Here is a 27,304-nt window from a genome sequence, read left to right as displayed (position 1 = left end):
TTACTCATTCACACAATAGACGATATAAAAATAACACAGGGAGAAGTTCGGATATAGTTGTTATACAATTGAAAGAAAAAGTATGTGAACCCTTTGGGATTACTTGGATTTCTGCATAAATTGGTCATTAAATGTGTTCTGATCTTCATCTATAGTCACAATATCAGACAGACACAGTCTGCTTAAACTAATATCACACAAAAAATATATATGTTTGCATGGTTTTATTGAGCACAGCATGTTAACATTCACAGTGAGGGGGAAAAGCATGTGAACACTTAGGCTAATGACTTTTCTAAGAGCTAATTGGAGTTAGGATGTGATGAGATTGGATGTGTTGGTTAAAGCTGCCCTGCTCTATAAAAAACACACACCAGTTTTGAGTTTGCTGTTCTTAAGAAGCATTGCTTGATGTGAATCATGACTCACACAAAAGATCAAGCTCTCAGAGGACCTGCGTTAAAGAATTGTTGACTTACATAAAGCTGGAAAGGGTTTCAAAAGTATCTCTAAATTTCTGCAGCTGGCAAAATATGGCAAAAAAGAAAGAAAAAGGAGAGAACGGAAATGCCTTGAAACAGCCCTGAACCTAGTTATCCATTTTCATTTCTGTTGATAGATTTCTATACATAGCCATTAGTAATATACATACATATACATACATAGTAAAATACACAAATATACTAAATAATTAATAAAATACACACAAAATCACAATTTGGATATGTGGCTGTATAATGACTTTTTAACAATCATTAATTAGTTGTCTGACCAGAGGAAGATGGTTCCCCCCTTATATGTTAGCCTTGATATTACATGTGTACATTTAATAGTAAAAGATAAATGTGAGCTTTGGTTCCTCCCAGTGTTTCTTCCTCCTCCAGCTCTGAGGGCGTTTTAGAGCCTTCACGCTTACTGAAGGCTCTCTATTGTATTGTTGAATATTTTGTCTGATTCTCTGTCCTACTCCACATTTTTGTCAAGCTGCTTTGCAGTAACATCAGCTGTGAAAAGTGCTATATGAAGAAACTCAATTTGATTTATTGTATTTATCAGTGTGTAATTTGGTAATTGATGCCCCTTATGTTCTCCTTTTAAACTTAGCCACCCAAAGCAATGTTTTTTCCCTGTATTTTTTATTATTTTCTACTCTAGAATAATCAAAACTAGGAATGAATGCATAAGCACGTATGAAGTAAACAACAAAAAATATGTTTTTTTCTTAAATTCTTCAATGTAGCATCTTTAGCTTTGATGCTAACTTTGTCCCTTCGGTCGGCTTCATGAGGTAGAACCTGGAATTGTTCTTAAACTGACTTAAAGGAGGTTTTAGAGGTGCTGAGCTCTTGTTAACTGCTTTTCTTCACTCTGTGCTCCAACTCATCCCAAACCACCAGGATTGGGTTTAATGTGAGCTGTTTGTGTAGGCCAAACTCTTTTATCTACTAATTTTATCATTTTTTAAGTCTTTAGTATTAAGTTATTTTCCACACTATAAGGCACACTTTAAATCCTTTACTTTTCTTTAAACAAAATAGACAGTGTGCTTTATAATGTCCTGTATAAATTCTACCAGTCAGGTTGTAAAGAGCAGTGAAGCCACTCTGCTGAAGTACAGCGTTATACAGGAGTTTCAGTGATGTTTCTCCAGCACTAAGACTGGAGCAGTATTAGCATTAGCTGCTAAGCACAGTGCTAGCTCTTTTGGCATTCAGAGGTGAGTATACTGGACTGTAGCCTGTGTGTTTACTGTGTTAAAACAAGTTATGCGGGACAAACTGCTAGCTAATATCACCCTGGCTTACCAGAACACTCAGTATTCCTCAATGTAGCTCTGTCGGGTGGCGTGCTGCTGCTAACTGTGGCTAGTGCTACTGCTAACCAGGGTTAGCGCTGCTGCGAACCGCTCTGTTAAAAACATATTGGGAATCTGAGCTTACTGTAAATAAAAGAAAGTGCTTTACTCACCCAAATAAACAGTTTTAAGGAGAAAAATCCTTGTTTCTTCCTATATCACTTAAAATGCACCTTATAATCCTGTGAACCTTATGTATGAAAATAGACCAGAAAATAGGCCTTCTTTGATAGTGCTCCTTATAAAATGGTGTGTCTTATAGTCCATAAAATCTGGTAATCTACAATGTAGTAAATAACACAAACTATTGACTGGTACTGGTACTTCCTCCAAGCTATTATACTGTTAAACTCCTAAAACCTTGGTCAATTTAAATAAAACTCTGAGTCATATGCTACACAGAGCACTGGTTATCTACTTTTTCACACTTTACATATTTCTAACTGCACAAGTCACTTAATTTATAGATATTTATGATTCTATCATAGAGGTGTGTATATTTTTGCAGATGTACATTGTGTATCTATGTGATATATCTATACTTAATATTTATGCTGCTAAATTTTCATATATTTTTGTATTTGTACTTACATGCTATATTTATTTATTTTTCTCTGTTTTTTTGCGAGTCAATGCAACAAAATTTCGTTCTGCGTACAGGAGTGTATTAAGAATGACAATAAATGAAGTCTAAGTCTAAGTCTAAGTGTAATGTGTAATTTAGTGTGTATGTGTGTGGGTGTATGCTCATATAAAGTAAAGTTAAATATAATATTTTCTGCTTAATTGCTATGAATTTAGTAATAATGCAAAACAAGAAACACAGTGACACAGTGTATTTAATATGCCGTTTCTTTTTGCACACACAATATGTATCGTGTGTAATGTGTTAAATACAGTTAATTAATTTGTTAGGTTACAGTAACAGTGTGTGTATTAACGTGTGCTGAGGTGTGTCTGTGGGGGGGGGATCAGTATTATCAGGGTGTGCTGGGGGTCTCCACACTGGGCCCCCGTGCAGGAGTTCCCACTAAACCTCAGTAAAACCCTGTCTTCTCCGAGGACACGCCGTCCCTCAGGGTCCGCACAATCCAATCACACACACGTCAGAAACACGGCCCGCCTCATTCATAATGCATCAGCCCAGTCAGGAAGAAAGAGCAAAAACATGAATATTCATATTCATATTTAAATATTACTGTCCACAGAATGTGTGCGAGACAGAGACTTAAAGAAAGTGTTACACAATGTCTTACTGCAGGCCTGCAGTTGTTGTTGCAGTTATAAGTTTGTGTGTGTGTGTGAGTGTGTGTGTGGTAGTATTACACAGAGTCTGTCAGCTTTGCTCTATTCAGCACTGTGTGATGTAATGTGACAGATAATCAGAAATGACAGTGATAGTGTGTGTGTGTGTGTGTGTGTGTGTGTAGTTGTGTAATTTGTATGTTCTTCCGGAGTGTGTTGTGTGTATGTTGGGTGGGGTGCTGGTATGAGTACAGTACCAGTCAAAAGCTTGGGCACATCTCTTCTAAATTCAATGTGTTTTCTATTTTTTATATTTTTAATTGAAGCCATTAAGTCTTTACAAATACAAGACATGTGGAATTATAGTGTTAAACAAACCAGAATGTTTTTCATTCTTTGGACTAAAGATACAGTATATAATGGGAAATAAGAACCGTGTAAATTTATCTTTTGCTAAAAACGACAAAAAATAGTACCCCAATATGATAATTAGGGGTGATAAATATGGCACAATATTTAAGGGTATAATATTGTTCACAATATTCAACATTTTTTGCCATATTATCACATCTGACACGATATGGCACACCCCTACTTTGGACATCACATTTATCTTTTAAGGACTGATCTGCAAATTCTTGGTATTTTAATCTCAGTATCTTCATGAGGTAGAGTCACCTGGAATAGTTTTCTCAGCATTTTCAAGGATTTCCTGGAGGTGCTCTTTAATATTAATCTACAAAGTAGAGGACAAATGAAATAAATAAAAACCTTAAATAAGAAGGTGCCCTATCTTTTGACTGGTACTGTATGTGGTTACTGCAGCACTGGTGTTCTGTAGATAGTTGGAAGGGGTAATCTGGAATATTCATTTAGAACGTGTTGATTTCTATGTCCAGTTTGATATCTTAGAAAGTGGCAATTACAGGCGTTCAAGCACCATTATCTATTATTTTTACCATTATCTATTATTTCTAACTACTGGGTTGAACACATACACACATACAGTAAAGTAAAAAAGTGTTTGCCCCTTCATGATTTATTGTTTTTTGCCCGTTTGTCACACTTAATTGTTTTAGATCATCAAACAAATTTAAATATTAATCAAATACAACACAAGTACACACAAATTACAGTTTTTCAATGAAGGTTTTTATCATTAAGGGAGAAAAAAATGCAAATCTACATGACCCAGTGTCTTTTCATCCCAACCCCCCTCCAATTGAAGCATAACTTAACAGTGGTTTATAAAATAATATATATTTATCTAACCACACCTTTCTCAATCAACAAATCACTTAAATAAGGCCTGCCTGACAGAGCGATGTAAGATGTATCAGTCTGGAAAAGGTTATAAAGGCAATTCAAAAGTTTTTGGACTTCAGTGAACCACAGTAAGGGCTATTATTCACAAATAGCGAAAGTGGGGTACAATGATGATCCTTCCCATGAGTGGACATCCAAATGAAGACTTTGGAGTGGCCTCGTCAAAGTCCTGACTTGAATCCTGTTGAGATGCTGTGGCATGACTTTAAATAGGCGGTTTATGCTCAAAAACCCTCCAATGTGGTGGAGTTACAACAATTCTGTAAAGAAGAGTAGACCAAAATTCCTTCACAACGCTGTAAAAGACTTATTGCAAGTTACTGTAAACGCTTGATTGCAGTTGTTGTTGCTAAGGGTGGACCAACCGGATATTAGGTTCAGGTACTTTTTCACGGCTCTTACCGCCAAAGCCTCAGAGAGAGCACCAGCTCCTGTTGCTTAACTTGCGCCACCAGCTCCATTGCCAGTGATGCCCGTCTCCAGGCCGGCTCCTGGAACCTGCATTTGCGACTGCCACCGCCCTGGAACCTGTATTTGCAGCACCCCCCAAGAACACTCCCCCGGAACTGTGCCCAGGCTGAACCTCACAGACTTCCCCTTAGAAATTTGCCAGTCCTGGGCACCCTCCTTTGTTTGTACCCTTGTCTCTGCCTGTCCTGGTCCCCGTGTCTGTCTGTGTTCCTGTTCCTGTCTTTAGTTTTTTTTCTGTACCCGTTCTGGTTCATATCTTTGTGTCTGTTCCTATCAATGTTTTGGTCCCTGTTCCCCATCAAGTCTTGTTCAGACCCAGTCACAATTCACATCCCCAGTCCAGTCCAGCGTTCAGCCTCCATTAATTTCCAGTGTCTTTGTCCAGTGTTCCACCCAATGTCCAGTGTCTATTTATGTCCTCGGTCCAGTCCAACGTCTTGCCCAGTCCGCATCCAGTGTCCTGCCCCCCGTCTCCAGTCCAGTCTAATGTCCAGTCTTCTGTCCTGTCTCCGTTCATGGCCTCAGTCCAGTCCTCTGTCCAGTCTCCATTTGTGCCTCATGTCCAGGCTCTTGTCCAGTCCTTGGCCTCGTCCCTTGTCTTTCCTGGACCCTCTTCTACCCCTGTCCCTGGGGTTCGATTTTACACGCCTCTGGAGATGTGCCCTGTTTCCCTCTGTTTCCCATCTGTGCCCATTTTTCTCTGTGTTTGTTTACCTGTCATTCTACCATGTGTTCCTCTGTGTCTAGTGCCTTCACCTGTGTTCATTTGAAGCTCCGCCCCCTATTCCAGGTGTTTCTTGTTTCCTATGCTTGTCTGTGTGTATGTATAGTCCGCGTGTTGTCTGTATCAGTGTCAGTTCTTGTACGTTCTTCATCTGTTTGGTGTGCGTGTTATACGTCTGTCTTGATTGCGTTTTTGCTCTATTTGCCCTAACTATTTATTATTTTATATGTTCTGTTCTTGGTTTATTGGTTTATTGTTTCATTAAATCTTTGTGATTAATGAAATCTTACTCGCATTTATGTGTGCCTCTGTGTCCCACTCCCTGCTCGCACCTGACACTGCATTGTCAAAGTATCGTACACGACCCTGGGGTTACGGTCACTTAATGGACTGATTCAATTAGAATAATCAGTTATTCTCAGGCTATCCTGATAATATACTTTTAGATATTACACACAGCTCCTTACATAAACACACACAGCTGCTCCTGCCTGTTACACACACTGCTTTCTCTTTGTTTAACTCATCAGATTGTAAGGAGTCCCCCAGGGTTCTATTTTAGGATCTATGAAGCAGATACACTAAAAGTATGACAGTAATGAATTGTGGGTGTGCATTAAGAGATGGTGGGTTTTATTTGTTCTCAGATCAAATGTATGTATTTACATATTCTGTTAATTTAGTTTTATAATGGACTTGAATTGAATCTTTGAAATAATCTTTCACTTAATTTGACTAATAAGCAGAAATCTCACTCTTTTAGCCTTCTCTCTCTCTCTCTCTCTCTCTCTCTCTCATAGAATGGAGAGAGTGATAAATGTGTAGTAAACGAGTATGAGGTTGTGGCTACATGTGTCCTTGACATGTTAGTGAGTGTATTTAGTGTGTGTGTGTCCTCTCATTTACTACTCTGCTCAGCAGCTCAGTCTAATGTAATCTCTGCAAAGTGCTTACCAAGCAACTGTGTGTGCATGCATGCATGCGTGTGTGTGTGTGTGTGAGTGTGTGTGTGTGTGTGTGTGTGTGAGTGTGTGTGTGTGAGTGTGTGTTTGTGGTATAAAGACCACTCCTGTATACCCTTCCTGATGATCATTCACACCATCTCTGTACTGACCTTCAAATGACCTCTACTGCTCATACCCTCACTCTATGCAAATGCAGAATCTAATACACCTGTTCATTACACCCACCTGACCTGCACTATATATCAAAATATATTATAATGAACGCTTTTAGCTGCACCCACACACACACACACACACACACACACACATACACACAGGAGACATGGACGTGTCATCCTTTACTATGGTTGACATTTCGATCACTCTGCACACACACACACACACTCACATTGTTCAGTGACATTTACACCTCTTATAGAGAGAGAGAGAGAGAAAGAGAGAAAGAGAGAGAGGGAGAGAGAGAGAAAGAGAGAGGGAGAGGGAGAGAGAAAGAGAGGTGTATTTCCTGAGGAGAATTCGATCTTTCCGCTTCATTTCATAAAATCCTCTCTCAGCAGGTTGGGAGTGGGCGGAGCATTTGTGAGGGTGTGAGGGAGTGTTGGAGTGTGGAGGAGAGTGTGTGCTGCTTTCCCTGGATATGAAGCTTTTACTGAGTGTTTACTGTTCACTAATACCTGCTAATTTTGAAATCTGATTTAATCCGATTTATCATAAAATTCTTTGATTAACTGATAATAAACACCCCTGATCATTTTTATGATTTTCCTTTATAAATCATTGGTTGTTCGAATCATTAAATGGAATTTCAGTTAAATATATCATAAAGCAGATGAACACAGTGATATTTGAAAAGTAAAATTAAGTTTGCATAATAATTTTTTAAACAAAATTAGACATGTTCATAAATTTGGCTATCCTTGCCTTTTTATCGATTTAAGTAATTTTAGCACCAATTACTGGAAAACAAAACTTGTTTAGTAAACTCATTGACTCTTGACCTACGTACTCAGTTTGTAGGTCAAGTTTTTCTCTTCTTTGCATCTTCTCTAAAGAGTGGCAACATAAGAGCCTCAAAACAGCTCTGAAATGATCTGAAAACAAAGATTGTTCAACATCATGGTTTAGAGAAAAGATACAAAAAGCTCAAATCTCAGAGATTTCAGCTGTCAGTTTCCACTGTGAGGAACATAGGAATGAAAGATCACAGGCACAGATCTAGACCTGAAGTGGCAGATCAAGAAGACCTGAAGTGGCAGATTAAGAAAAATCTAAGATAATCAGAGGAGAAGGATGGTGAGAACAGTCATAGTCATGGTCACAGACCACAGATCAGCTCCAAAGACCTACATCTTCATCTTGCTGCAGATGGAGTCATTGTTCAACTATTCAGTTCACTTTGCACAAGGAAAGGCTGTATGTGAGAGTAATGCAGAAGAAGCCTTTTCTGAGCACACGCCACAAACAGAGTCACTTAAGGTAAAGCTAAAGCATATTTGGACAAGCCAGCTTCATTTTGGAATAAGGTGCTGTGTGGACTGATGAAGCTAAAAATGAGTACAACTCCTGGTACAAGCAGTGGTCATCTGACGCCTTGTCTACTGCAATGAAATGCTATCGGGCTTCCTGGCCTGTGTTGCAAAGACGCTACAGATGGTTCAGAATGCAGAAGCGCGCCTGTTTTTTACCCGGCCAAAAAGAGCACATCACCCCACTACTCTTTGAGCTCAACTGTCAACTGTTCATATTAAATTCGAAGCTCTTACAATTGCCTACAACTCCCACTTACTTTCACCTGCTACTAAAGGCTTATGGTATTGGGTTTTTATTAGGGGTCAAAAATGAAAAATAGCTTGAAAACTAGAGTTTTATTTGACAAAATCATATAACACAAACTTAACAGACTGGTTTCTCTCACACATTGATCTTATAAGTAATAAAGTAAAAAAATAAAAATAAAACTTTTCTAGGTCTTATATAGTGCAAACAATAAGTGCAAACCACAACCAGTCATATTAAGACTATGGTTTGTGTTTTTTTCTCCTAAATCTCTTGTAATTTAACTATGCATAACCATGACCAGTCATATTAAGACTGTGGTTGAAGTGCAAACAGAGACAGAACATTTTTTAAATACAGTACAGAGCTAAGGGATTAGTACACCTGCCTATGAAACAGTCACGTGTAGGATTTACTTACAGTATTTACATATGGTTTGTGTCTTGTTGGTCATTCTGTTACCGTATATTGTTTCCACTGGATCCAAAATGCAGCCAGATATACAACTTAAAAGTCCTCTTCTGCTGAGAGCTGCTCTCACTGCTCAGCTACCATACTTGCTGCTATCAGTACTGTGTTGCCAGGTCCATTTTAAAAAGTCCATGCTAAACTGCGTTTTTTACCGCGAGACAGGTTTAAGCTGGACGAGAAATATCATCACGTGCCACAAGATCTCGTCACACCCCTAGCTTTTATGAATGTGTACTTCAGACTTTTTTAAGGACAGAAATAGAGCGGAGCCACACCCTCAGTCTGTTTATATAATCAATGTCTAATCTGTTTTTACTTATTTAAAATGTTATTTAAAATTTTATTTAAAATAAATTATGCGAAGTTTACTCCTAGAATTGAATTGTTTAATTGAACATGCATTTAATTAACATGGGCCTAGGGTTCATTTAGTGGATGATATCTCCTTCAGTGTCACTTTCATGCGGTAAGTTTTTGAAAACCTGGAGTAGACTTTCAGTGTGTGTGTGTGTGTTCCCCTATCAATCAAATGGAATGGATTATTTGTGAAACAATAGAAACAGTGACAGATTTAGGGGCGGTGATGCCCATTGAGGACTTAGATTGCCGGTTGTGGGGGTTCTGACTCTGACTGAGTTTGGAGGGTCAGGAGGTTGGTGGTAAAGCGACTACATGTTGATAGTATTTTTTGCTGTATGCTGGAACTAATCTCTATTTAATTTCTCTCTCTCTTTCTCTCTCTCTTTCTCTCTCTCTCACTCTCTCTTGGTTTTCGTTGTGATTGATGTTTCCTGCTGCCAATACTGGATCCTGGAACACATACACAAATACACTGACACCTTGTACTCAATGGCTACATTATTAGAAACATCTACCTATACAGGTACAGTTACAGTCAGTGTGAGACGGTTGGTGAGGAGCTGTTTGTGGTCCTGAAACCAAGAGTACAGAAGAAGCCCAGCTGATCCTCACATAGAGCACCCTCAGGATATTATTCTCTCTCTCTCTCTCTCTCTCTGTCTTTCTCTCTCTCTCTCCCTCTCTCTCTCTCTTTATCGTAGCCCAGATGTCTCTATACTGTCGACCCTACACATGTTCATCACACACGTATACGTAATTATTCAAGCTTAACCATCACTCATGCACACACACACACACACACACACATGCTTAGTCACACTCACACACACACACACACACTGCAGTAGCACTGCCAATACAATGTTCCCTGACATATGGCGCTGTACTCTATATATACGGACTGATGCACATGTCCCTGTCTCTCTCACACACACACACACACACACACACTCACACACACACACACACTCTAACACTCACGCAGACACCTTCACTCTCTGCCAAGGACAGGCTTCACACATATGCTTCTGAATCACACACACACACACATACACACACACACCATGTCTCTGCCTGTCGGTGTGAAAGTCCCGCTGCTGAAGCAGCATCTAAATCACTTTACACACCGTCTGATCTGTGAAGGTGAAGCGCTTGGGTTTAAGTCTCCTCTCCTGTTGATCAGATCTGCATTACACACACACCTCTCTCTGAAACCTCTGAAAAAAATGATTAACCTCAGGGTCGCGACCCCAAGAAGGTCCTGACATACATTCCCTAGGTGGTTGTGTGAGTTATGATCATTAAGGGCATTTTCTCCACAAAATGTGCATGAATGGTGTTTGTATTAGTTACTATTGGACTGCAAATAATATAGTGAATATTGAACACCCCTGCTAAGCACACTCATCACTCTACAATAATCTAACAATCTGTCACTCTCTCTTCACCTCCCTCATCCGGCCTGCAGGCCCTCCATCTCTCTTTCTGTCCCCTCAGGTCTCTCGATTTGTCTCTCTCTCTAACCTACTATTTAATTCATTGAGTTCAATCTTCTCTCTCTCTTTCCTTATCTCTCTCTGCCAGAGGGCCCTTTTATTCTCTCATTTTCTCTCTCTCCATACTCATCCCTCATTCTCATTCTCTCTCTCCTCCTACCTCTTCACAAAGTGAACACTAGAGCAGTGTAAGTAGCAGAGCTTTAAAGTAATTAATGTAATCAGTCTGGTATTGTTACGTTTATAGAATTAGAACTCATGAGCGTGCAGGTTTGGGTCACGCCCACCTTTTACCTTCACTGCTTCAATAAAACCACTGTATTTAATACACCAAAAGTTCTTAGTATGACTGTCGACATGATGTGCTGTGATTAATCTCAATTACAGTTTTTTACAATTGCTAACCCAGTAAAATAAGGTGTAGCAAAGTTATCTATCTGTTAACTTTTGACTTTTATTTTAATACTATAAGCATTTTTTCTTTTCTGCACACATTTTGCATTTCAAAACAGCACTTTATAACTGCACTGAACATGATTCTCTGCATAAAACATAACATGAGATAATTGGTCGATATATGTGCCACCTGACCAAACACCTCAAAATGTATTGGTACCACTTCAATCAGGAACTAAGCTCTATAAAAACACCACAGTGGACAACTTTTCACAACAACAGTAGAGGATGCTGCAGAAATAGAAAGAGTGAGAAAAAGAAAGGGTGAGAGGGGAAGGGAGAGATGGTGGAAGAGTGAGAGGGGAAAGGAGAGGTAGAATGAAGAGGGAGGAGGAGTGAGAAAGAAAAAGATGGAGAGAATGAGAGGGGGTGGAACAGTGAGAGAGGGAGGAAAAGTGAGAGAAAGAGAATGAGACAGTGGAGGAAGAGTGAGGGGTACAATTGGTAGAGATTGAGAGAGAATGAGAATGATAAAAGATAGGAGAAGTAAGAGAGAGGAAGATGAAGAGAAGGAGAGGAGGAGGAAAAGTGAGAGAGGTAGGAAGAGTGAATGGGAGGAAGATGGAGAGAATAAGAGGGAATGGAAGAGGGAGAGGAAGATTGGGGATGAAAGAGTGAGAGAGAGGGATGTAGAGAGAATGGAAGGTAGAGTGAAAGAGGGATGAAGAGTGAGAGAGGGGAAGATGAGAAAATGAGAGGGGAAGGAAGTGTGAGAGAGAGAAAGATAGAGAGAATGAGGGAGGAAGAAAGAGTAAAAGAGGGAGGAAGCGTGAGGGGGAGGAGGAGTGAGAGGGAGGAAGACTAAAAGGGAGTGGTAGAACTAGTAGGGGAAGAGTGAGAGGGAGGGAAATTTAGAGAGAGTACCATGCAGAGAATGAAAGGGGTGGATAAAGGAACAGAGGAAGGAAGAGTAAGAGGGAGGAAGAGTGAGAGAGGTAGAACTTTTAGAAAAAGGATGTGAGATGGAGAGAACGAGGGGTGGGGCAGAAAAGTAAGAGAGAGAGAGGAAAAGTAAGGGGGAAAAGAGTGAGAGAAAGGGGTAGATCTGGTAGAAAAAGTGTGAGAGAGGGAGGAAGACTGAGAGAAAGATGAAGAGAATGAGAGAGGGCACAAGAGAGAAAGAGGGAGGAAGAGTGAGGGGGAGGAGGAGTGGGAGAAAGATTAAAAGGGAGGGGTAGAACTAGTAGAGGAAGAGTGAGAGGAAGGAAAAGTAACTGTTAGAAAAAGGGTGAGAGACGGAGAAAGCGAGAGATGGAAGCGAATGAGAGGGGGCTGAAAAGTAAGAGAGAGAAGAAGAGTGAGGGGGGAAAGAGTAAGAGAAGGAGGAGTAGAACTGGTAGAAAAAGTGTAAGACAGGGAAGAAGACAGAGAGAAAGATGAAGAGAATGAGAGAGGATCAAGTGTGAAAGAGGGAGGAAGAGTGAGGGGAGGAAGAATGAGAGAATGTGAGGAAGAGTTAAAGAGAAGGTGAGGAGAATCTCTCGCTATCTTTAATAAACTCCTGAAGACAGAGCTCTTCAAAGAGCACTTACTCTCCTAACACCTCTAACACACTAACTACTTCTAACCTCATTTCCTTCTTCCCCTCCTTCACTTCTCTATCCCATTATTTCCCTTCGACCTCCTTTAGGCCCTATCTAAAGAGGTTTTTACCTTTAACTTCTATTACTTTTGTACTCCATTATTGTAAGTCGCTTTGGACAAAAGCGTCTGCCAAATGTAATGTAATGTAATGTAATACAGAGAAAGACGGAGATAGCAGAAGAGGGGAATGTGTAGAGTATCTGTATATATTTAATCTGTATTTCAAAATGAATAAAACACAGGGGGCGCCGAGCGGGAGGTCGCAGGTTCGAACCCCCGCTCATGCAGCTTTGCCATCAAGCTGCCGGCGCTCAGAGGGAGCACAATTGGCCCTGCTCCCTCCGGGTGGGTAGATGGTGCTCTCTCCCCACATCACTCCTGGGGTAATGTCCACAGCACAGGGCGTCTGTGAGCTGATGTACCGGAACCAAGTCGCTGCGCTTTCCTCCGAGCGTGCTGGCTGCTCAGCAATGCTGCAGGTGAAGGTGGCTGACTTCACATGTATTGGAGGAAGCATGTGTTAGTCTTCACCCTCCTGGTGTGTTGGGGCATCACTAGTGATAGGGGGAGTCCTAATGAGTTGGTTAATGGGTAATTGGCCGTGTAAATTGGGGAGAAAATGGGAAAAATTATAAATAAATTATAAAGAATAAATAAATAAAAATTAATAAAACACAATATACCCTCGTAGAACATCTGAGGAGTAGCAAAGCCGTGTTTACGCTGCTAAAAAATACTCAATGACATCAGAGTGAATTAGGCAGGATGTTGGGGGCAAAATGGGTAAAAAATTAATGCATTGAAAAAAACCTACATCCAGATGAATTGTGTGTGTTCATGCATGACTGTTGACAGCACTGGTTTTCTGTCTTGGCTCTTGCAAATTACTCCCCAGCTCCAGACAGAAAGCAGCTGTTCAGATTTATTTTTGCAGAGTAATGACAGATAGTGTTTAGACATGAGACAGAGTCAGTCGATGTCTAGAACATCACAGTTTGGTTCTTGTTGAAGTTTCTCAGTTTCTTACACGTTTTTCCTGATTCAACACATTTAAACTTAAGAAATGCAAACTCAGCGTAGTTCTGTCAGGAGACTCTAATGCTGCATCACCTTACCTTGACCAATCACGAGCTTCCACCTGTCTTTAAAAGACCTCTAATCACACCTGTTCCACCCCTGCCTTCTACACACAGCAGACCAGCTGTTCAGTTTTTGCAGAGTAATGACAGATTGTCTTTAAGCTGCATTCACATTACCAGGCTGAAGTGACTCAAATCTCAAAGGTTTTGCTAAATGTAGCTTAGATCTGATTTTTTCATGGCTGTGTGAACGTGCCAATTTTTTTTTTTTTAAACCAGATTTGAGTCACTTTCATATGTGGTCCTAAATCAGATATGTATCTAATCCATGGACTTGTGACATGAATGTGAACAGGCAAATCAGAATTAATGCATCTTTTTGCTTTCATCCATAGACTGTGTATAGCTGGACAGAGCATCGTCTCTCAAAAGTGAAGCCACCACAGGTCGGGCGCCCCCTGCTTAGCCCATAGGTTTCAATGGCAAAACAGACAACTTTAAATCCCGTTTTTTTCTGATATACTGTAATTCTACCTCCCTTATTTAAATGTAACAGCTAGTTAACCTCTGCTTATATTGTTAAATGTTTATATCCTCACAGAACTCATTTTTTAAACGATATTCAGCTCTATTCAAAAAGGTGTGGCTTTTGTAAAAGGGCTGGTTATGGGCGGGACCAATAACAGACCGTCAGCTCCGCTCCGCCCCGCTCTGCAGTCTGTGACCTCGAGGCAGCCCTCAGGGGTGGGTTTATTTAAATGAGTAGGCTGTCTCTCTACAGTCTTTCTCCCTCCTCTGGTCTCTACTGCTCAGACTCGGGTTTCAGGATCACCAACATGCTATATGCTTCTCTCTTGTTGCCACACATCTCTCGGTGCAGCTGTGCAGCTATAGCTGCAAAAACAGCAAAAGCAAACCGCCTGGCCTTTTTTCACCTCCTCGACCTGAACATGAACTTCAGTCCAGCTGTTTTCTGTTTCTCCACTCCAGCAAAGGATGCTCCACAAATTTCGTCATAGTTTTCGTTTTCAAGTATTCATTTTTATTTAGTTTTCGTCTCGTTTTCATCATGAAAAATAGATTGTCAAAGAAAGATTTTTCCTCATAGTTTTCGTTAATGAAATTAACACTGATAAGACACAGATACAGGTTACTTACATTTGTGAATGTGAACAGTCTAGATAGCCAAGTTCAATCTGAGCAAAAAATCGGATTTGATAAATGTGGCTTGTAACGTGAATATAGTTTAGATGTGAAGTCATTTTTTTTTTTTTTGGTGATGTTTTCCTCTTGCATTTTCTGTGAGTTTATTGGCTGGTTGGAAAGCAAAAATCTAATTACTGCCTCATGCATGAGTTCGCCCACATGTTGAATAGATTTAAACTACAACAAGCTATGCTGATCTGCAGAAATCAGATTAATTTGAAGTGAATGTAAACACACTGATTGTTACCCTCACTGTGGAGGAGTCTTAATGTTTTGGCTTATCTGTGGGTGAAGATGTATCCCCTAACAGCACTAATGTATACCTGTAGAGAGCACACCTGTGTGTATCTTTGCATAGGCACATGTCTGTATGTGTGTGTGTGTGTGTGTGCGTGTGTGTGTGTATGGGCGTGTGCTGTATTAAGGGGAGCGTGAGTGTGTGCAGATGGGTCTCTCTAGGGCCGGTGTGTGTTCCTGCAGCGTGATCCATCCGGTGTTAATGAACTCATCATTAAAGTCTCATTAAAACCTGAGGGGGACGGAGGAGTGCGGAGAGGATGATCAACGATGAGGGGAGGGATGAATGACAAGCACACCCAGCCTCGTGTTTATATATACGTGTGTGTGTGTGTGTAGCTGTCCTCCAGAAGGACTGTGAGCTTCCTATCAGCAGGTTTTGGCTTTGCTTTAAGTTAATTATATCTTAATTAGCACCAGACACTTCGTTAAGCCACTTCCTTTAATTCCGCACGCGGGCAGCGGGGATTTACTTGTAAGCCGCATTAATTACTCTCGCTTTACTGACCAGCACACACTAATTACTCCTGCTTCACTGACCCGGAGTCGAGAGGTTCTCCCCAAGGTCGTGACCTTTAGTGTTCAGATGTGTTGCTTATTGATAAGCCATCAGAATCCAATCAGAACCCAGAGGAACTCCGGTATTGATCAGGATTCAGCAGCTCCATCTAGTTTATTATACAGTCATGGCCGTATAACACAATTTTGAATTTTTTTGTAAAATTACATAAAATCTTCCTTTTTTCCTCTGTTTTTGTGTTGTTCCAATACACACAGGAAATAAACATGTGTATAACAATAACTTTCAGGGAGAAATAAAAAATCCAACACCATGACTGTATTTGTATACAGAACTGAAATTTAAGGCTTCATTCACACAGCAGGTGAAATGGACCCAAATATGATATATTATATCATATGTAATTACATGTGTAAATTGATCTTTATATCAAAAAGAAGTAAAACGACTGTGAAAAGATGGGAAAATGGAGAGCAGTAGTGATTTGAGAATTTCAGTGTCGGACAAACAAATATTTGGACTGGTGTCAGAGCAGTGCGGTGTTCCTAATGAATTGGCCAAACACAGCTACAGATCGTGACGCAGCATCCAAAACTAAAAACCAACTGTCCATATCGCTGGTTCGAATACCGATCATGCAGCTTGCCATCAGCTGCTGGAGTCCCGAGAGAGCAACACTGGCCATGGTTTCTCCAAGTAGGTAGGTGGTACTCTCTCTCCACATCATTGAGGAGAAAAGTGGGATAAAAAAAAAAAAAAAAAATAACATGCACTTTTACAGTAAAGCTTGATTGCAACTCATGTGACTTTTATATTCATTTATATTAACTTTTATAATAATAAATGCATTACAGCTGTAAAAAGGGACTGCATTGGTGAAATAATGAGGTAACAGAGCTAATAAATAATATAATTAATCCAGTTTCTAATAAAATAACCAAACATGACCAGAGGACAAGCCTACAAATGAAAAAAAAAACACTATAAAGCTTAAAAATGAAAAATGAAAAATGGCTATTGCTGAATACTGTGTCCCTTTTACAGCGTCAGTAAACGTATTCTTGGTCCAGCTGTCAGCCTCTGCCTCCTGAGGAGGATGAAACTGAAACTTCATGTGAAGTGCTGCTCTTTTCTGAATGTGTGTCAGTTACACAGTGCAGACTGTTCATGAAAGTTAGATACGGGGCACATCAGAAAGACAGTGTAAACAGACTAAAATTAACATCGGATTTGGTCAGAAAATCTGATTTAGGCCACTTTCCCCCTTCTGTGTGAATGTACATACCAACTGATGACACCAAGGCTAAGATTACACAGCAAAATCTGATCTTTTTTGCTGTGTAAACATACAGATCTGAATGACATACAAAATCTGACAGTTTACTTTTCAGTTTGCCTCACTATGTGTATATGTGTGGTATGAAATCTGATAAGTCTGGTCAAATACTATGGATGTCTTACAGTAAGCTGCAGTTACTGGATCTCCTTTATTGCTTCAGTGATGCTGGAGAAAATAAAACTAAGGCTTCAGTGGAAGCATTACTCTTGTGCCTGAGCGTCAGTTAAGAAGCGTGAACTGTTCAAACAAATGTTGGATATAGTATATATATATATATATATATATATATATATATATAGTTTGAAAAGGTAGAGTAATTTGCATAAAAACAAAAAAAAGTATTTGGTGCACTTCATATGTTTTTGTTATTGCCAGTGGTGGCACCACCTGCACAGCATAAGGCATAGAGGGGGTGTGGCCAGGGACCTCACTAGCAAAAGTGTGTCTCTCATAAGATAATACAATTTCAAATCTAAGTAGATCATTATACAGATTGATAATTCAGATATCTCCCCTTGTCCCAGAAATGGCATGATACACTTTCTCTGAAATGTCGTGTGTGTGTGTGGCCAGTCAGTGATAGATATTGGGTATTTTTTTCAGCGTAAATAGCAGGGTTAGGTTTCAGGTGGGAGAAAAAGGTAAAAACAGAATAAAACTTCATTGCTCATTGCTATTTAAACCCAGAATATGGGTTCATTGGGTGCTCAACACCCCTAAACTACTGATCCTAGAATCACCCCTGGGTAAAACTGAAATCCTACATGTATGCAATATAATGAGATTATTTTATGAATTATAATGGGAGTTTTTTAAATGTTGTGCCATCATTGACAACAATTTACTTTATCTTCTACCAGTAAATGCACTTTAATGTATTGTAAATGCACCATCTGTAGAAGATCCTTATTCAGCATAGCATTCCATTTTCTTTACTGTATAGTAGCAATGGCAAAGTATGCACTTCTATACAGTACTGTTTTTATTGGAAAGGCCAAAGGGCACCCATAGAGTAGGCACTCTACCCATGGGGGCACCAGCCATTGGTTATTGATAAGTCTAAAAAGACTGAGAAACCACAGAACCACAGAAAAACAAAGTAATCAAGACTCGAACTGTGTGTGTGTGTGTGTGTGTGTGTGTGTGTGTGTGTGTGTGTGTGTGTGTGTGTGTGTGTGTGTGACGTGAGTCCTCATCTACATAACCTACGGATGAGTGATGTTAATAGATACTGAATGATGCTCCTGTCAGCTGACCTGCAGCTCGTCTCTCGGGATGAAGGTGTGATCACTGCAGCTCATTCACAATCTCAGTGTGATCACTCACTGCTGGGAGGGCAAACACAGTAATGTGTGTGTGTGTTTGTGTGTGTGTATGTTTGTGTAGAGTTGAAGCTTACCATTGTTGGTCCGCATCGATCGTCCGGAGATGCCATTGGATCCAATTGGATGATGCCCTCCCCCTCTGTCCACACCCCCCATCTCCCCGGGCTGCTTCAGCAGCTCCGTCAGGGTCCTAAAGTCAGAGGATTTACATACAATTACAACCACTTACTGTAGAGAGTAACAGTCAGTATAAACAGTATTGCATGGTGTAAATAACACACACACACACACACACACATATACACACACACAGTACTGCATATTAGAGCTGGGAATAGTCAAGAAATCAGCAATACAATATGTATGACTAAACAAGGGTTACAGTACAATATATCAGAGTATATTGAGATTCTGTGAGCAATATATTGTGATGATTTAGTTCTAATAAAAAATAAATGAGTTTACTTTTTATTTAATTAAATTATTGAGCTCTAACAACAGAGTAGAACACTTTTATCTAGAGGGCGGGGTTTAAACACATAACTAAGCTAACCACTGTCTAAAAATATATACTGTTTTTAAAAATTGATACAGTATTGCAACATAAAATACAATATATTCTCACACCCTTACTGCCTAATTGAGAAACACAAACACTACAGCTGCCAAATGTAAATTGGTATGTGTTACCATATATACAATTTTAGCACTGCGCATGTGAGTTTTCAGGCATGTAAACTCATCATGAGGGGAAAGCATTTGAACACCCACACCTGTATACTTTGTGAGGTGGTATCTTGTGAGTGAGGTTGATTAAACACTGAACAGGTTTCTCATGGTGAAGTGATATGAATTATGTGCAGTCTTCTTTATCTACCATGGGATACAATACAGCAAAAGTCATGGGACATGATACTAGTTCCAGTTATATAACTATTCCATATATTCAAATATATTTAGCTCATGATTGAGCTAAATGACTGTTGAGGCGCAATTAACATTGATATATTACCTGTGGATTTTTAAGACTATGTGAAATTTAACAGCAGAAAAAACTCTTTTTCTTAATATTTTTAGTTTGTTTTAAATATATTTATTTTCACACAGACATTTTAGCAAATCAAAGTTCAACTTGTTAATAGACTTCAGTAACAGGTCATCACATGACTTTACAATAACCTATACAATATGTTTGTTACATATTGTCACTGTCTACTACATAATTTGAACATAGAAAGTGACTCTTGATGAATTTCTTGAATGGACCAGTAGAAATTCTCAAAAATGACCTACAATAAACTCTTTATACATTGACTTCCATTGAAAGTTAAGAAGGTTTTTTCTCTCCTGTAAAGTTGCTGTTTTGGAGATACCTGGTGTTGATTGGACAGTAACGAAATACGATTTTTAATGATATATATATTATATAATATATGTATGATTTGCCCCACCCCCTGCAGACTCAACACCAATCGACAGTTGAATACAAGCCTAACAATGACTGACAGCTGACAGAAGTTTTAAACTTTTGCACATTATATTCCACATCTCATATATCCCACCCAAGACAGGTTGGACCAATCAACAGAGAGTATGGATTGTTGTGATGATTTTTGTTGCACTTGGCAACCCAAGAAATAAGTTAATAAAATGGATTTAATCTAGTACAAATAAGTTCAACATGAGTCAGTAGATCATATAATATTTCTAAAATAATCTTAAAGAGAGAGAAAAAAGATGGAAAGGTTTGTGTTATCTTTGTTTACTCTCATATCTGTCAGCATCTCTATAGCAACACTATAAATGCCCCCCCTCCCCACCACCACTCCCTCACGCACCCCACCCCCGAGCTGCTGTCATTCTGATCCTTCATAAAGCCCGAGGACCGAATCATCTCTCAGTTCCCATCCCAGCAACAGCATCCCAGCAATGTCCCACTGACATCTCACCCCTGCGCTCCCCGGGCCTCGTCTATCAGCGTTTAAACGTCACGTTTCATAACCAGATTACCAGATTATCTGCTCAGCTATAGACCAGCTATAAACCAGGAACAGGAAACAGGGCCTCCACACAAAGCACTCAAACCTTCTCATTATCTCCAGCACATCACTGCACACATCACATCTTATATCTACCACAACAACTACTGAGCACAGATTCTGGACAAACGCTAACTACTTAACACTGTTCTGTACTTTTCAGAGCACTACTACTGCACTGTAAGCCAGGTTATGTTGAATTTACTTTAAAAAATTGAGGAAACCGTTGCCTTAAAAAAGTTAAGTAATAAGTAATAAAAACTTAAATTAGCATAACTTAGAACATCACGTTATTTCAACTAAAGGAGACGTTAATTTAACTTTTTTACTTTTGTTCTACTGTAAGACCTATAATTATTTAAACAAAAGGAAATGAAAATTTGAGTTAGCATAAATTAAAACACTAAGTTATTACAAATAAAGGGTAACTTTTTATTTCTAAGGTAGCCCAGGGGGAATCACTACACATTGATGGTGAGTGTTAGTCAGAAACTGTTGGACACACCCAGTATGCAAATAGACAGAAGCCAATGGAAAAAAAGAAGCTGCCAATGGCAACAGACTAAACTCAGTTATTATAAGTTGGTTCAACTCAAAGATCTCTGTTTGAATGTTCAACTAACTCAAAATTAGAGGTGTGCCAAAAAATCGATTCACATAAGAATCTTGATTCTCATTTACTACGATTCAGAATCGATTTAAAATGTCCCAAAATCGATTCTGAGGGGCGGGTTTTAGACTGATTTTGGGCTGGGTATTTTTGTTGGACCTGGCAACCCTGGGGATAGCGCTTGTCCTTTCAAACGGAGATCTTCCAGACACACACAGAGCGTAGGTGTTTGAGAATCACCGGTAAGATGGCAGAACAAGCACTATATTACATTAGATTAACGTGTAGTTTCAATGTTTTATGGCAGAATGCTTCATAACAAGCATAAAAAAGATCGCTAGTAGTTAGTTTCAGTAACTGTTAGCTAGCTAACTAGCTAACTTTCCAGTTCCACCTTAAATAACGCTACAGGTGGCAGCGGGCTGCAGCATTTAAGGCGGAACGGAAAAATACAATAAGCTAATCAGAGCTAATTTCAGCTCCTCATCACAGAGGAATTAAGGAATGGACCATATGAATTAATTTCTCCACCTCCTGCCCCCTTTCTGAAGAAATACAACCACCTTAAATTAACTAGTTAATCAGCAGCTGCTCCTGAACTTTAGCGCTCCACTGCTATCATCACATCAGCCCAGCAGCGTCACCTACACACCACCGCTAGTAGCCTGGTAATAAAGCAGTGTTATTTATTATTTATTTATTGTTCATTAACGTCATTGTGATATCCCAGTGATTCCTCTGTCACTGAGGACCCACATTCCTGCACATTTTATTGTTTTTGTAACACATTACCTGCTCCAGGACCAGTGTATATTATGGAGGGTTTTTTTTCAATAAGATTCATAAGCCAGAAGCAGAAATTTTTATAATTCAAATCGTTTTGAATCAAAAATCGATTTTGAATCGAATCGTGGCCCCCAAAATCGGAATCAAATCGAATCGTGAGATAGTAAACGATTCCCACCCCTACTCAAAATAGTTGAGTATTGTTTAGAAATCTCAAATTTTATGTAAAACAGACTTAAATCATTTGAGTTCAAACTACTTCTGAGTTTACAGTGTGTATAATGAACACATTTTGACTGAAGAACCTGCAAATATCATGGATCAAATTCAGCAAACTTCAGAAAACTACAGCACACATGGCATATTTCGCCCAAATCGGTGCCATTTCTGTCCCCAAGAAGTTACATGAATAAATGTGCACACAAAATAACTTTAAAATACATTTTATTATTAAGCATAGTGTCTTATACATTGACCTAATTGCAAACTTAAAATATGTAGTAAAAAAACATTTATAAAAACTGGTTAGAACACTGAAAAAATAGCATTTGTTTTTCTGTCCCCACTAACTATAAACTTTACCATGAAATATAATTATTAAAATCCTTCAGAGATGTATTTTTTGTGTGTGTGTGTAATATTTTTTATAATAAATCAATAATATTTAAGTTATAATACACATTTTAGTTGTGTCCCTGTTTTTTTACCCATTCCTGTAACCTCATGCTATTAGCATAGCCACCATTTAGCTGTTTTTCATGTTTTTGCTAATTCTATGCTAAAAACTCATTCCTGTTACTTTTATTCCTGTTACTCAAAATATGAAAAACAACAGGACTGAGTGTCAGTAACAGGAGTGAGTTCCAGTAACAGGAGTGATTCCTGTTACCTGGTTTATTGATTTATTAATGTGAATTTTAGTTCATGTAAACCACTTTTTTCCAATTATTTTTGGTTCATCATTCATTCATCCATGTGTTTACTAAATTGCATGATAATAAATTTGATCAATTTCAGATTTGGGGCCTCTTGAAAAAATAAAAATGGCCTTGCATTTAGAAAATACAATGTGCATGCATGTACAGTGTTTTTTTGGTAAAAAATATAAACTATTTGAACATACAGTCAACCACTTTCTTGAGAGAAAATCAAAGGAATTAATGGACTTGCTTTTAAACATGCTTTTAAAATGTCACATGAGTTTTGGTAAAATGACTGAGAACAATTTAACCATATTCGGATTAGAAACCTTGTAAAAAATAAGTAAAGCTGCCTGAGTTTGACCAGTACAAGTTTTGAATAGTTAAATATATGTGTTATTAGATTTGGAGTTAAAAAATAAAAATAAGTTTAATTTGGAAGAGTTACAACAGGAAAATGGCACCCATTCGGTGGAATTGCCACCGAAGTATGGCAATTTTGGAGCTGAACTGGGTGTGCTAGAGAACGTAGAATCCTATACTGTGAAACACTCTAGCCCTCTACTTCCTGTTGCCACAGCCCCAGTATCAGACTGGGATGGATCTCTAAGATATGTTTCTGAGAACTGCTTTGCAGGGAAAGTTGGACCGAGGCTTGCTGTAAGGGTCTGTCTGTGCCTCGATAAGAACCAGAAGAACCAAAGATCCAGCCAAGCTCTCTGACTGACTGAAGTTCTGCCCTAACACTCAGCTTCCTCTCGTCTCTGTTTCTTCTCTGCTGCTGCCAACTGGCTTCAGAGAACGTGTACTACAAACTTCAGCAAACAGCCAGACCCTCCTGCCAGTCAGATCAATCACCGGCTCACTGGACGGAGGGACTCGGGGAATGGACTTTACATGAGAGAGGACAGGCTCTGATATCCAGCCCAGTCTGAATCATTCAGCAGGAACGTGGTAGATATGCACGGAGGAATTAGGCAGCAGAGGGAGGCAAGCTTCTCATATTTCTTGGTATCTTTTCAAACATTTAAATCAGCACACAGATTTAGTGGGAATAAGAGCAAGCCTTAGAGTTAGTAATGCTAAGCGTTAGAGTCCTAGAGTCTGAGGTAACCGCTGGCCCAGTAGATAGATGGGCAAAGATATAATAATAGAGTTATTGGGACTGAGGGTGTACTTACAATAAGCACACTTTGGTTGAATTGTGTTGGAGCACAGTCCTGCCCGCTCCCCATTCCCCCGCTGGCCTGCACTCACACTGCGTTTAAACAATCCGTGCCCGAGCACGCTTACGTCATTACTCACTGCTCAGTGGGCTTGCTGGATTTGTGTCAAATTCAGAACCCCGGTCATGAAAAGCACCCTCTCATTTTGATAAAAGTGGATATAATCCACTTTAATTTACTTACAAATATGAACCAAAAGTCACAGTTATCTCAGTCACCATATATACAGAGCAACACAGCATGCGAATACGAGAGAGGGGGGCTTTTCCTGGCAGGGATGCTGAATTTAGCATATTTAGCTTATTTGTCCACAATTTTAATTAAATTTAACTTTAAGAAGATGTAAAATAGTGATGCAGACAGCATTCAGAGTTTCTGTGAGGGAGTTTTTAGAGGTTAAACCATTAAATCAAGAGTTTACTAACAAATACATATTACAAATACCAACTGTAAAGGCCTAAAGTCTATTCTTTAAATAAACAAATCATTTATGATCATTAAATTACTTACGTAAAAAGCAGAAAGTGCAATACACACCAAACATTAGCATTAACAAATATGGGGAAAATGAATGAAAATATGGCTGACTGCAGAACAGTCTGACCACAGGCTACCTCACTGGGCGCCAAGTTATCCAGCAGCCAAGCACTGCCACTATGATCAGGAGATTGCTTCAATTGGTTTGAATCCGGAGCCCTGCGAGAGCACAATTAGCATTGCTTTCTCTGTGTGGGTAGATGGCGCTCTCTCTCCACATCACTTCTAGGGTAATGTCAATCAGAACAAGGCGTCTGTGAGTGTTTTCATTAGATTGAATATAATCTACCAATGTACTTAGATCTAGCAGCTAGATGTGTTCAATCTCAAAATCTCAAAATTAGAAATATTAGATATTTTGAAATAGCAGGGTTAAGAACTATCCTTATAGATAACTGTAAAAATGCATACCTTACTAGCTAATAGCTAGATATTCACATTTCAGACTGGCTGGAAAAGTGACTCAGCAAACAGGTATTTAAAGCAGCACTCAGTCACATTTTTAGCCTAAATTGGTTTTGAAATCATGTTGCCGCTCCACTAACTTGCAATAGGCAAAGTATTACTCGTTTCTGCTCTACTCTTTTATCAATAAGATGGTGCGTACACGCTCAAATGAGAGAGGGTGCTTTTCCTGGTGGGGGTGCTGAATTCGGCACAACAGCGCCATGTTTGTTTACAGGAACGCAGCATTACTGACTTCATCTTGTTCCGTGCTTGGGCATGTCCTTTAATGGTTGATCAAAATTTTTATTGTAGTTTTCCATTTCCAGTACATTGTGAAAAAATCCAACATACAAAAATGTCAATGATTAAAGGTGATAAAGCAAAATCTGAGCAAAAATAACTTCTCAATGGAGAAATGTGACACCATTCATATTACAGTATGGGAAACAATTTTTTTTTTATCAGTTTTCACATAATGCTGCTTTAAAGGACAATTTCCAAAGCTAATGCTATGTGTGTAGCAGTGAACGTTTAGCATTTTCTCTTAGTTTTACCTATAATATTCCCCTTTACAGACTGGTTGTTTCCTTCTCTGACTCAAATCAACCAGTGAAAATCATTCTAACCTTTTCAGAGAAATGAACCATCAGAGGCTTGACTCCTCCCTCCAGGAGCCTCTGGACGTTTACAGCTCAGAAGATTAAAATATTAAAGTCACGCTTCACCTCCGAAACGCTGGCGTTCACTGCTATCCGTGTTAGCATTTTTAGAGCAAAATATCCCATTAATATTTCAGGCTTCTGAGCTGAAAATGCTTAGAGGGCTCAGGTGGGAGGAGCCAGCGTTTCACGAACACTCGGATTGTTCTGTCCTGAACAATAACTCCTTTAAGCATGAGCTCCACAGAAGCTAGCGTTACTTACACTGATGCAGCTAATTTAAAACAAGCTTGCGTGCAGGAATGGAGAGGGGGAATGAATCGATTAATGAATAAAAGATAACAAGGAATGCTTTAGTCACGCTTTGCTGCGATGAGTCAGCGGACGGGAGGGAAAGTTTTGGGGTGAAACTTGAGAGTATCCCCTAAGAGTGACAAAGTTTCCTGCTAAACTAATGCTAATTTACTCATTCCTTCTCCTGATCATTTAAACTGCAGTCTCTAGAGGGATAATGGAGCTCTAGACAATACCTCTGGGATAAGCTGGACTGGTATGGAATGCTCTGATGTTTTCTTGTGGCAGAATACAATCAAATCCTCCTCACAGCAATGTCCCAACTAGGGGTGTGCCATATCATATGGTACGCAATAATATTGACAACATATTTAAATATCGTGAACGATATTATACCCTGAAATATTGTGCCATATCACTCACCCCTAATTATCACATCAAGGTACTACTTTTTTACTTTTTTATAAACTAATTTATATTGTTCTCATTTTCTATTATATATCTACTAGATACAGATTATATCTGTCCAGTTTCATTTATTTTACTTTAATCCTGGATATATGGAGATCTTTGGAGTGTATTATTAGTATCATGATATTCTGGATCATTCACCTCTTAGGGGTTAGGGGTGTGCCATATCATATCGTATGCAATAATAAAAAAATACTTTTCATTTTGTTGCAGTAGTGTATTCTTGAAATATCGAGAATCGATAACGCGAAAATACCATGAAATATCGTGATATTATTTTAGGGCCATATCGCCCACCCCTAGTCCCAACATCTAGTTTTACAGCTTCACAAAAGAGTAGAGGCTGTTATTGCAGGAAAAAGGAAAAATTCCCTATTAAACACCCCTTTTTACAATAATATAATATTTGTTATATAAATAAAGTTGAGTTGAATTGAATATATATACATACATACATACATACATACTGTACATAAGTATTTGGACAAATACATTTTTGTAATTTTGCCATCAACAATTAAGATCAAGCCAAACTAACCTCTGAGGTTTAAATAATACAGACTCCTCCCACATCTAACACTAATGTGGTGAAAGTGGTTCTAATTTTAGACATTAACTACTTAATGTGGGCGTGTCCTCCTGAGATTTTGGTTTATTACATTTTACAACTTCTGTTTCAATGTTCAATGTAATTTTGGTAACACTTCCTATGAACCCTGTATTCATAACGCATTATAAATGCATTATATGACATGCATAAGACCGTATAATGACTGTAAAAAAACTGTATGATTACTATACAGGGTTATAATAAGTACTT

The 27,304-nt window shown here is 39.0% G+C and overlaps 1 protein-coding gene across 3 annotated transcripts in view; it reads right to left on the bottom strand.

Annotated features, from left to right (window-relative positions):
- LOC103035315 (protein shisa-8) overlaps positions 1-27,304 on the bottom strand; it is a 119,231-nt gene that overhangs the window by 32,122 nt on the left and 59,805 nt on the right. For all 3 annotated transcript variants that reach the window (XM_022682925.2, XM_022682928.2, XM_022682924.2), the window contains one exon: positions 18,570-18,685. In XM_022682925.2, coding sequence (XP_022538646.2) covers positions 18,570-18,685 — 116 coding nt within the window. The remainder of the gene's footprint in view (positions 1-18,569; positions 18,686-27,304) is intronic.

Source organism: Astyanax mexicanus, chromosome 3, assembly GCF_023375975.1.
Source record: "Astyanax mexicanus isolate ESR-SI-001 chromosome 3, AstMex3_surface, whole genome shotgun sequence".
NCBI lineage: Eukaryota > Metazoa > Chordata > Actinopteri > Characiformes > Acestrorhamphidae > Astyanax > Astyanax mexicanus.
The sequence above is the reverse complement of the archived record's forward strand: the minus strand, read 5'-3'. Positions and strand labels throughout refer to the sequence as shown.